Below are 12,050 nucleotides of genomic sequence, written 5' to 3'. Positions count from 1 at the left end.
CTGTCTCTCTCCACCCCCTTCACTCCTAAAAACGCCAAAGTGTATTTTCTGAAATCCAGGGCATTCTTCTCCCTCATAGAACAATCACCCAGGTCAGAAAATTGACACCAGTTCAATAGTGTTAACAGATTACGGGCCTTAATGCTGGCTCTTGTCCCCAACAGTATCCTTCACAGTGAAGAACACTCCGGATCATGCATTGCATCCCGCGTCCTGTCTCTCTAGCTGCCTTTACCCTGAATGGTCCCCGTCTTCGTGTCTCACTGTCATGACGTTCGTTACGAGTCCTGAGCAGGCTTTCTGGGATGCCCAGCACTTTGGGTTTCCTAGTATTTCCATAGGATTGGGGTCAGCTTGCATTTGGGGGTGGGGTGGGCAAATCACAGAGTGAAGTGAAAGTGGTGATGATGTGTCCTCGGTATGCATTCCTGGGCTGTGAGCGCTGGTTGTGTGGAGAACGTGTCTCCCGGCTCTCTCCTCTGGTGATTAAGAAGCAAATTGTGGGCAGATACTTTGTTACTCCTCAAACATCCCCCCAATGTTTTCCACATCCCCCCAATGAGTCCTGCCCGAATCCGTGATCACTCTGGAGGTCACCACGTGGGGGTTTTTCTCATTCCATCCCTCCCTGTACATCTATTCATTGGGATTACACTCCTGCTTTTATTTCCAATTTACAGAAGATGAAAGGGAAATTCAGACAGGTGAACTATCTTGCCTTGAGGTCTTGTGGCAAAAGGGAGGCAGAAGTGTCATTCACAGTGTTTTTGTTAAAAACAAATACCAAACAACTTTGTTGCGATATATTCCCATACCGTGAAATTAACCCTTTTAGTTGTACCACTCAGTGGTTTTTAGGCTATTCACAGTTGTGCAACTGTCACGTCTGTCAAGTTCCATCACTCCAAAAAGAAGCCCCGTCCCAATTAGTAGTCACTCCCCATCCGCCTCGCCTCCCCAGCTCCCAGCACCCACTGACCCACTTCTTGTCTCTCGATTTGCCTGTTCTGGACCTTTCATGTGAATGGAATCATACGATATATGAGCCCATGCAGCTTTGATCACGTTACAGGAACCCACTAGGGCTGGCTCACTTAGAAACGAGAATGTGTTTCTTTCTCCCCCTAACTTTGGAAACAAACCTACCGAACCCCCCCCCCCCAAGTTCAATATGATGCACACTCAGCCCCACAGAGAGTAGGTGTCACTCCTCTGTTCCCAGGGAAAGCATTCATCAGCCCTTCAGGGCAGGGGTCCACTCCTGGTCTGGGGGGCGGAGCCATGTCAAAGGAGGGATGGAAGGAGAAGAGGCCGCGACCCCTGGGGGAGGGGTGTGGGCTGGATCTCCTCTCCTCTTTCCATCCCCTCCCTCACTTCCTTTTCCTAACCCTCAGGCTGGCTTAGGGGTGGCCAAGCTGTGCCTCAGACCTCATACCCCCACACCGTGTCCAGGGAGTGGAGTTTGTTGAGAGAGGGACTGGTGAGGGCTTGGCCCAATGAGGAATCCTTTCCCATCCCTGAAGCCAAATGGTGGGGCTGGGAACCTGGGAGAATCTGCAGGAGGGTGAATAGGCAGCTCCTTCCGAGTTGGGGGGAGGCAGTAGAATTAGGGGTGTGTCCACTGGAGGTCTCTGCTTTCTGTCTGTAGATGTGTGAGGACAGGAGGCTTCTGGGATGGGTAGGGACTTCGACGTAGTATTCCCAGGAGACACATCCTGAGCCCCTAGGCCCTGGTAGGGTGGGGGTGCTTCAACTCCTGGGAACGTGCTAGAAGAGCCGTAGAAAGCCTGGGCAGCAAGGGACTTGGGGGCACAGAAGGAGCAAGGCTAAAGGGTTGAGGGGACAGGGTGAGGGTGACCATCACTCAGGCTGGCTGTACAGAGACCCCCAGAGGGCAGAGGCCCCGGCAAGGGCAGCTCCAGGCTGGGCCTATACCCGTTGACCCTGCCCCCCCAGATGACCCTGAGCTCCGCTGACCCTGCGACCTCCCTCCCAAGCAGAAAGCCAGGGTGTTGGCAGAGGGGAACAAGGTTTGGGAGGTCCCAGAAAGGACCAGGAACCATTTCTCACTCCTCTATGTGGGGCTCAGCCCTTTTCACACCCATAATCTATGAAACGAGTCTTGCTGTGAAAAGTTGGGATTGAGACACAGCAGACATCTCCCCAGAACTTTGCTGCTCGTCGCCTGGAGGCTTGTGAGAAAATGCAGAGTCCAAGTCCTAGTCTTGGACCTATTGGATCAGATTCTGCATTCTTAGCAGGATACCCAGGCTGGCACATGCATATGTGAGAAGTGTAAGGGGACCCTGCCCCTGTCCCCAACTCAGCCCCTCTGCTGAGGTAAGCGCCTTACCTGTCCACATCAGCAGTTGTTACCTGGGGTGCTTCTGCCCCTCAAGGGATACTGGGCGATGTCTGGGGACATCTGTGGTTGTCACAGCTGGAGCTGCGCCTGGCACCAAGTAGGTGGAGCCAGGGATACAGCTCAACCTCTACAGTGCCCAGGGTGCCCCCACAGAGAACAATAGGACCCCCCAAATGTCCAGTTTTCCTTTAAGATTATGTAAGTTTCTATAAGTATTTTGAGAAACCCCATTCTGGGAGATGAACACTGAGGTGCAAGGGCCCTGGGGCAGTTTAATGAGGAACTGGGTTCAGAGAGCCAAGCAATTTTTGACCCGGCACCCCCTACAGGCTCTGCTCCTACCCTCACTGCTTCTTTAGTAACAGCTCAAACTGTGGACCTCCTACGATGATGCTGACGTGACCAGGTGTTCTCTGGCTAATAATAATGCAGAGAATCGGCCTCCTGGGCTCCAAATACTGTCAGGCACGCAGCCTCCCTTTTCTCTACCCTGACCCATTCCGTGATACTGCTGAGTTGTGTCAGCTGGGTCAGGGAATAAACTCCAGAGATGAGTACTGTTCAGGAGGTAGGATGCTGAATTTAAGTTCCTGGAGGTCACACTTGAGCTAGACTAGGCTCCTCCCTGCCCCTTTCCCCCAGTTTGTTTTGGGTGGAAGAAAGAGGCTAAGGAAATTCATCTTTGGCTCACAGGAGGGCTGGTGGGTTTTTATTTTTATTCTTTTTAACGACTCTCCAGCACATCAAAAGCCCACAAGTCTTTGAGCATCCTGATTGGGTCTCCATGGAGACGGAGCCTTTCTCCGGCTCAGCTCTGCCAGCTCAGCCTGGGGCCGCTAGCTGAGAACCAGGGACCAGGGGTGGAGCGCTGTTGGGGGGCCATGACCCCTCACCCTGGCTCTGCTCCTCACCTAACCCTGATACCCTGCCCCTGTCTGGAGGTGGAGTCAGGTGGCTGCCTGTAACAGTCATGACAATAGACATTTATTGACCGCTAAGGATGTCCCAGGCACTATGCTAAGGGTACCCATTATCTCACTGGATCCATGCCGAAAGCTTCACCCTAGTCTCTCTTTAGTCCCACTTGACAGATAAGGAAACCGCGGCTTGGCTGCCTAAAGTGGAAGGCGGTGCATTGGGGAAGACAGTGTGCGGTGCTGGGAAGTGTGTGGACTCCAGAGTCAGGCTTGGCTGGGTTCAAATCCCAGAACTCTCACTGTGTGAACTCACACAGGTGACTTGGGCCTCAGTTTGCGCCTCTGCAAAACAGTATAGGAACAGACTTATCTCTTAATGGTTGATTGAGGAAGGGCCAGGGACCGGGCTGAGCTTTCCTGGGGAGCAAAGTTTAAGGGGGCGCCAAAAAACTCGGTCATCAAGACAAATAATATTTTACTGCAATACGTTTTTAAAATTAAAATTAACACAATAAAGAATACTTTAGTGCAACATTTTTTAAATTAAAATTAATGCCAAAAAATCCATGATGAGGAAAATGTCAACATTTTCAATAGAATTCAGTCTTACTGAGGTTTTCTTTGGTCAACACAGCATTGTTATGGATTTTGTCTTTGTTTTAAAATAAAGAAAATAAATTAGAAATTAAGATAAAGTCAGGATTGGTAGATTGCTCCTCCCCACCGCTCCGTGCGGGCCTCTCCCTAATTTAGTATCCTCACTGTTTCTCCAGCTTGCCAGGACGCTTCCTGCCTGTACACTTGCTGCTCCATTCTCACCAGCTCAAAGTTCCCTCTGTAAGCAGCCTTCCCTGAATTTTCCTGTTGAAGGCTTCCCTCCACTCACCGAGCTCTGTTTCCTTCATTACATTTATCATAGTCTAAAAGTATCTTGTTTATTTACTTGTAATCAGCCCAGGAGTTTGTCGTGTGCGTTGAGTTTGTGTAAGTCAAGCACTTAGCACAGATCCTGGCGCCTAGAAAGATTTCCCTGCTTTATCAGTCATCCGTGAATATACAGCATATTAGAATTATATTAAAATGGGTGTAAACGCTATGGAGGGAAAAGAAAGGCTGAGAAAGGAGGTAGTAATGGTGGCTGAACGAGTTTAGAGAGGGTGGACAGAGAAAGTGATGGGGCTTGGAGAACGAGCCATGCACCATTTGAGAGGGCATTCCGAGCAGAGGGCACAGCCCGTGCAAAGGCCCTGAGGCAGGACCATGCCTGGTGTGTTGGAGGAACAGTGAGGAGGCCCGTGCAGTGTGAGGACAGAGTGAGCGAGGAGGAGAGAGGAAGGAGGTGAGGGCAGGTCGTGTAGGACCTTGAAGACTGCACAGAGGACAGAGCTTTAATTTTAGGACAATTTTGGAGTTTTATGCAGGGGCGATATGATACTCATAGGGCAGTTGGCCCAAATGTGTCAGTATCCTTTGAAATATTTTGAACAGTGTGTGCACATAGTGTTACTGGTTGCTGTTGCTATAACACAATGATTTCTATTTCTATTCTGTAAGTTATAAACTTAGAAGTGCTGAGCTCAGTGCCTGGCACATAGTATTATCAAAGTGTTCTTTCTTGTTGCTATTATTATTGTTTTTTTTAATTATTATTATTATTATTATTATTATTATTATTGTTGTTGTTGTTGTTATTGATGAGCTGTATACTTAAAAGTGCCAAGGGCAGCCCGGTAAATGCCTTCTACGCATCCTACAGGACTTTGCACTGCTTTTATTAATTTTCCTGTTGTTATCAGTGGGAGGAGCCAGTGCCACCGGGAAGCCAGGTCTGTCCTGCCTGAAGCTCCGCCGTCACTCACCCAGAAGGCGGGGGGTGCGGACCCGCCGGCTTCAGTTTCCCTGCCTGGACTGGGCGCCAGGACGCGGATGTGGATTGAGGGCTGAGGAGAAGAGGCTGCGCGCGGGAGGTGGGAGGCGGGATGGCGATGCGCGCGCCAGCCGCCAGGGGCCGCTGCGGAGCCGTCCTTTTGTGGTCCTGATGCTGGAGCGAGCGGGCGTACTCAGGAGGGAGGAGGGCGCGGGGACGGGGCGGGAGGGAGGCGGGAGGCGGCGTCCGTCGCTCCAGCTGCGAGTCCGCCCGCCGCCCGCCGCCGCCGGCTCGGTCCCTCGCCCGCCGCCCGCCTTCGCCCGCCATGGCCCGCCTGACGGAGAGCGAGGCGCGCCGGCAGCAGCAGCAGCTCTTGCAGCCTCGTCCCTCGCCTGTGGGCAGCAGTGGGCCGGAGCCCCCCGGGGGGCAGCCCGACGGCATGAAGGACCTGGACGCCATCAAGCTCTTCGTGGGCCAGATCCCACGCAACCTGGACGAGAAGGACCTTAAGCCGCTCTTCGAGCAGTTCGGCCGCATCTATGAGCTCACGGTGCTCAAAGACCCCTACACGGGCATGCACAAAGGTGGGCGCCCCCCTCCCCTCCTCCCCACCCTACCTTCCGGCATCTTCTCTCCCCCAAGCCTCCTCTCCTCACCTCCTCCCGCTGCTTGCCTCTGCCACAGCATCATTCCTCCCCCCTGCCACCCACCCCTCCTCCCCTCTCTGGGGGTGCAGCTGACAGATCTGAGCTGGCCCCCTCCCCTCCTCCGCCCCCTCTCCCTCCCTCCCCACCTTCCGGCATCCTCTCTCCCTCTCTCTCTCTTTCCTTTTCTCTACTCTCCCATCTCCCTTTACCTCCCATTCTCCCCCCCTGACATCCTTCTCTCTCTCTCTCTCTCTCTCTCTCTCTCTCTCTCTCTCTCTCTCTCTCTCTCTCTCTCCTCTCTTCTATTCCCCCAGACCCCCACCCCTTCCTCCCTCCCTCACCCCTCTTTCCTGCCCCTTTGCTGGGGGAGCTGCCTGAAAGCCACCCTCCCCCCCCCCATTCATTCGGCCTCCCCAGGCCCGTCGGGGAACTTTGCACCTCTGGACTCCATTGCTTTGGTCATTTTCACAAAGCCAGGCTGGTGGGGCAGGTCCGGCTGGCCTCGGGGGACACACGGATGCCCAGGACCCCAGGCTAATCGGTAACTACAAAGAAAACAGGAGGGGTTGGGGGGCACAGGGAGCTGAGCCAGGCTGGGGGCACTGCCAGCCTTGGGTGGTTCAAATGCTACCGTTCGCCCTCCCCCCTGCCCACCCTCTCTGTTTGGATGAGCATGCCCCCTCCATTTCTCTGCCCTCCGGCTCCCTGCCTCCACCTTTGGCTCAAGTTAAAACTGGCCAAGCCTGTTAGCAATGTGTTGAGGTCTGAGGCCAATGATGATGAGCCTGGACCGTCCATCTGGTACAGTCAGGTCCTGGGGTGGACAGGGGAGGCGTGGGAGGCCTGCGAGCCAGTGGGGGAGGCAGAGGGCTGGGGAGGCCTGCCTGCCTCCCTCCCACCCGATTCTGTCTCTGATGGTATGCTGGGAGCAGGTGCCCAAGGACTGTGGCCCCAGCCCTGGGCTCAGATCGGGGAACAGTCTGAATTGGGGTGGCTTTGACAGCTCTCCTGTTGGGTGTTGGAGACTGGGGCTGGGGATGGTGGAGGCTTTGTGGCAGGTCCGGCTGGCCTCGGGGGCCTTCGGGGTGGACCAGGGCCTATGACCTAGTTCAGATCCATTTATCCCTATCCTCCCCTCAGTGTTGCAGGCATGGTAATCATGAATACATGTTTGTTGAATGAATGAATGAATGAATGAATGAATGAATGAATGAATGAGTGATGGGTGGGAGCAGACCCTAGGGAGAGTCTGGTAGGACAGAACCCAGGCCTTTCATTTCAACTAGACCCTCAGCTGGTACCCTGGGGAGAAAAGAAACACCTCCCATCCCCCACCTTTTTTCAAATCCAACCATCACTAAAAAAAAAAAAAAAAAAAAAAGGCTTGGAAAATCTAACTCCTCCATGTGGTCCAGGAGGGCAGAGGGCTCACTCTAGCCCACATGTCCATCTCAGGGGTCCACACACCCTCACCCCCTGGTATATCGGAAGGGCCTATTTCTAGAAAGATTTTGATGGGAGTGGGGGGGGTTGTCCACATGGCCCCCCAAATGTTGAAAGGCTGCTGGAGAGCTCTGGGTCAGGGAAACAGATGGGTTATAGAGGTACCCCCTTTCTCATTTTTAAATCTCCCCTGGAAAGACACCCCCCCCAAGCAAGGAGAGGTGGGGGGGCTGTGGTTGAATGTTTACCTTGGCCAGAGCCCTTCCCCTGCCCCTTCTGTCAGCAGAGCAGACATGCAAAATAAGCCATGAATGTGGGCTTATTTTTTTTCTGGCTGGAAAATGTTGGGTTGGGGGGGATGTCTCAGGGTCTTTCCCATTCTTTCTTTGGAGGCTGAACATTTAGGAAGCAGGCTGTCCATGACAGCTAGTTCTCACCCTCCTCTTCACAGGGGCCCTGGGCTGGTCTGAGTCCTGGATGCAGGGCCTGAGGGTAGCAAGGAGGGGGAGGCTTCCCCTGCTGTCCACCCCGATACCCTCAGGTCAAGAATAGATCCCCCTCCTCGGCCCACCCATGCTGGGCCTGGGGGAACCTCACTGTGGGAGGCAAGCTGAAGGTGGGGGCGTCTTGAAGTGCAACTGGAATGGAGGCCTGTGTTTGGGGCTCAGCTGTGTGACTTCTGGCTAGTGGCTGCCCCTCTCTGGGCCTCAGGCAAAGAGAGGTGGAATGATGAATGGGAAATCTGAGGGGTCCCTGGACCTCCCCCACCAATACTTATCTGGTGTAGTTTCTGGGGAGCCAACCGACCAGAGTGCCCACTGTTAGTACTGGCAGAGAGCAGCAGGTGTGGAGGTTGTGGACCTCGGGGGGTGGAGATAAATCCCCCCAGAGCCTTCTGGGCCACCGAATGCTGGGAGATCCCATGAAACTCGGCACCAGGGCAGCTGAAAGGGCCAAAGTGGGTGGAGTGAAAACATCCACTGTGGTCACGGCGACCTCCCAGGGCCGTCATTATCCTCGTGACCACATCATCCTCGATTTCCAAATCCAGGGGCCTGTTTGATCCCCCACCCAAGGGATAGCCACTGAGGAGGGCTTGCAAACATCAGCACGTTCCGTACAAAAGGGAAACTGAGACCCAGAGGGGAAAACTACTGGGTCCCAAGGACCAACCAGAAATGCCCTCCCCGCTGTCACCCATCTGTCTCCCTCGCAGACCAGGGGAAGCAGAAGTAAATGTGTGTGAGGAAGGGTTCCACCAAGCAGAGAGTGAGGCTCCTCAAGGATGGTGTGGGAGAGGGGACTGTGACATCTGAAAGCCACAGCCAAGAGTGGGGCAGGCACCCCAATTCCTAAGGGCCTGTGCAGTGGGGGTCTTGCTGGCACCAAGAGAAAGGCAAGGGAGCTAGCGGAGGCCCTGAGATCTGGGGATTGGACAGCGAGGGGTTGGGGGAGACAGCAGGAAGTGAGGGATCCTCTGAAAGAGAGCAGGCCCCTTGGTGCTGACTTTTTTTGTTTTTAAGAGAGATAGATGGAGACAGAGACAGAGGGAGCAAGAAAGGGAGGGAGAGACAGAGGGAGTCCCCCCTCCTCACATATACAGGGAGAGGCAGAGAGAGGATGGGGGTAAGGAAGAGAGATGGAGAAGGGGGAGCAGGGAGGCCCAGGCCCACTCCCATCCCCTAGATCTGTGCTTCCTCCAGAGGAAGGGGACCGCCCCCAGTTCCCCCAGTTCAGCGAGGGGCTCAGGCCAGGAATTGGGGGCTGGGATAGGGCTCCCAGTGGCTGGTATCCAGTCATCATCCCCCTCTGGCCCCCGACAGGCCCCCTCCAGGACTCTCCCTCCAAGGGGGCTGGGTGCCTGTAGGGACCCTGAGGTGCCCCTCTCCCCTGATCAGAGCTGAATATTAATGCCCACCCTGGCGATAGGGCTCGCTGGCCGCTGCCGCTGCCCCTGCCCCCCATTTATGGTAATCGCATATGCATTTGCATGTTAATGACAATATTTGTCTTAAAGCGGAGGTTGTAAGGGGGGCTGGTGAAGGTGGGGAGGTCTGGGGGGGCCTGTGGTTTCCATGGGAGCACCAGCTGCTCTGCTCAGTGGCAGGAGGGGAGGCTGGAGCACGCTGAGCTCTGAGGCGTGAGATTCCGAGTGTGACGTGTCAGCCCCAGGGAGACGGTGGGCTAGGCTGCTGGCAGGGGCTGCCTGGCGGGGGACCCAGGAAGGCGTCGCTCTCCCGGAGGCAGCACAGGGGATAGTGGCTGGGGAGGGGGGTGGGTGTGAGCCACAGGAGCTGGCTGTATGGCTTTGAGCCAGGCACACCCCACTCTGTGCCTCAGTTTCCCCAGCCTCTCATTCTTCATTGATTTAACAGGCTTTTATGAGGCCCCCGAGGCCTTACAAGTGACAGTGACATTGTTTCTGCCCTCCGTCAGGCAGAGGACATTGATTGAGCACATACTGTGTGCCTGCATTTGTGTGGAGCGAGGATTCCATGCACACAGGAATTTCTGTGGGAGTAAGCAAGATATGAATCCATCTACCCACATGACCAACATTTACTGAGCACTTGCTGTGTACCAGGCCCTGTACTAGACCCAGGATACAATGTTGGACACCCACCAGACCCCTCCTCAGCCCAGAACCGGTCTGGTGAGGGGACACAGTGAGGAGCCAGCAGGTTGCAAGGTGATGATGTCAAGGTATGATGGTGGAAACACACACACATCGTCAGGGACAACCCAGAGGAAGCCCTGCCCCTGCAGGTGTGGAGGCCAAGAGGGCTTCCTGGAGGAGGTAGTCATTGTGGGAGAGACATTAAGAGCTTGGTGTTTCTCTGCATCTTACCGGCTATGTGGACTTGGGCAGGCATCTATGTCTCTTCAACCTCAGTGTTGTCACTATAGAATGGAGAGATCATTGGGGCCTCCCATCTCAGAGGGTGTTGGGAAGGTGAGGATGGGAACGGCAGTTAAGGTTTTAGCATGCTTGGTTCAGGCTTGGTCGGAAGGAGTTAGGCATGTTATGTGACTCAGCTGAGAAGGATCTGTTGATGGGAAAAGGTGTTTCTGACAGAGAGAACAGCATGTGTAAAGGCCCAGAGGAGCACTAACTGGAAGCTTCAGGTGGGGGTAAGATGGAGCTTTTTCTCTGGTGTGAAAGAAGAAAAGGGTCTTGGGAACCCTAGGGTCCCCTTCTGGTGTGGGGCTTATATGGCAGGGCTCTTCTGAGAGGTTCTGGCATTGGGAGTGGACGCAGGAGCTATCCCTGAAATAGGTTCCTATCTCTCTTACCCCTGATATTGGCAGATGAGAACCTAGCTAGCCATCATGAACATGTAGTGGGACCACACTCAATCACTCATTCATTCATTCACTCACTCACTCACTCAGCACTTTCTGAAAGCCGTTTGGAGACTTGCCTTATACTGGGCAAAAGAGGTCCAAGGGTCCTCTGATAGAGAGACAGAGCTAGACATTGGCACCTACAGCCACAGTGGTCAGGGCTGGGTCTGAGGCAGGGATGCAAGGTTGAGGGATCTGGATAGGGAATCAGGGACTCTGCCTGGAGAATCCAGTTGCATGGAGGAGGGGCATTAGAACTGGGCTTTGAAGGATGAATAGGAGTTTTCCAGGAGGAGAAAGCATTTCGTTTATTTAGTCACAGAAGCACTTATTATGTTTCAGGCCCTATGATAGGTGTGAAACACAGCAGTGAGTCAGCTAGGTGGATGTATCTGTCTATTTGGAAATGGGCAGAAGGAACTGGGTTTGCAAAGCCCTGGAGGTATGAAGGGGCACAGCTGGAGTAGAGGAGGAATTAGGTGAGGCATAGGAGATGAGGCCAGAAAGTCAGCATGAGCTGGACCCTGAAGAGCCTCTGATGCTGCACTGAGCTTGGACTCTTTCCTGAGGCCACTAGGGAGCCATGGAAGAATTTAGAGCAGGGGAGGATCTGAGACCTGCATGGAAAGGGAGTTTCATGTCCTGTCACCTGCCACTGCCACCACCAGCCTCTCTCCAGCCTCCTAACCTTATTCAGGAGATGTCCACTTCCTACACATCTGGATGGATAAAATGAAAGCTTCTCCTCCGGGCAAGGCTCACAGTGTGGGAAAAGAGGACTGCAAAAGAGCAGATGTGTTCAGGTGGCAATGGTTCTTAAAGAACCAGGTTCCCCTCTGCCACATGGATCAGATAATCAGTTGGAGCTTAGAGCAGGCCAACACCCAGCCCCAAATCACACAGCAGTATTGCTAGACATCACACTTCCCAGCCTGAGCCTTGACCCACTTCGGAAGAATAATAGAGGAGGCAGAAAAAGAGATTGTGGAGATGTATACTCAGGGTGAAAGCCATCCAGGGAATCTGGCTGTCCTCGGACTGAAGGTGACCAAGGCCAAAGGGAGGGGCTGCTAGACGTGGAAGACACTGACCTAGCAACAGTCTTGTTTGTCAGGGGTCATGGAGATCGTCGCTTAGACGTAAGCTCTCTGAGGGTAGGGACTGCGTCTTGTTTGCAATTTGGAAGTGGAGCATGTGTGAATGGCATGAGGGAATGAGAGGATGGAAGGATGGAGGAGAGGTGGGATGCGGGAAGGTGGGCTGGCTAAGAGAGAAGAGATGAATAAGTGAGTCGATGAATGTAGGCATGAATGGATGAATGCATGACGGTGATCAGTAGACGTATCAATGGATCGGTGGATGACAGAGTCGGTAGATGGATGGAAGGCTGAATGGACGGATGGATGGGTGGGTGAATGGATGGATGGATGGGTGGGTGAATGGATGGATGGATGGGTGGGTGAATG

The 12,050-nt window shown here is 53.9% G+C and overlaps 1 protein-coding gene across 17 annotated transcripts in view; it reads left to right on the top strand.

The window, feature by feature from the left end:
• The first annotated feature begins 5,383 nt into the window (after nt 1-5,383).
• CELF5 (CUGBP Elav-like family member 5) overlaps nt 5,384-12,050 on the top strand; it is a 45,252-nt gene continuing 38,585 nt past the window's right edge. For 8 of the 17 annotated variants that reach the window (XR_013995177.1, XR_013995178.1, XM_081077197.1 and 5 more), the window contains exon 1: nt 5,391-5,733. Coding sequence is in view for 14 of the 17 variants with exons in the window: in XM_081077197.1 (XP_080933323.1) it covers nt 5,475-5,733 (259 nt within the window). In the remaining 3 variants the exon portion in view is untranslated. Of the gene's footprint in view, nt 5,734-6,213; nt 6,338-12,050 lie in introns of all 17 variants that reach the window. The other 9 variants (XR_013995179.1, XM_081077202.1, XM_081077200.1 and 6 more) reach the window with 4 other exon arrangements.

The sequence above is a fragment of the Rhinolophus hipposideros genome, assembly GCF_964194185.1.
Source record: "Rhinolophus hipposideros genome assembly, chromosome: 16".
Lineage (NCBI taxonomy): Eukaryota > Metazoa > Chordata > Mammalia > Chiroptera > Rhinolophidae > Rhinolophus > Rhinolophus hipposideros.
The sequence above is the reverse complement of the archived record's forward strand: the minus strand, read 5'-3'. Positions and strand labels throughout refer to the sequence as shown.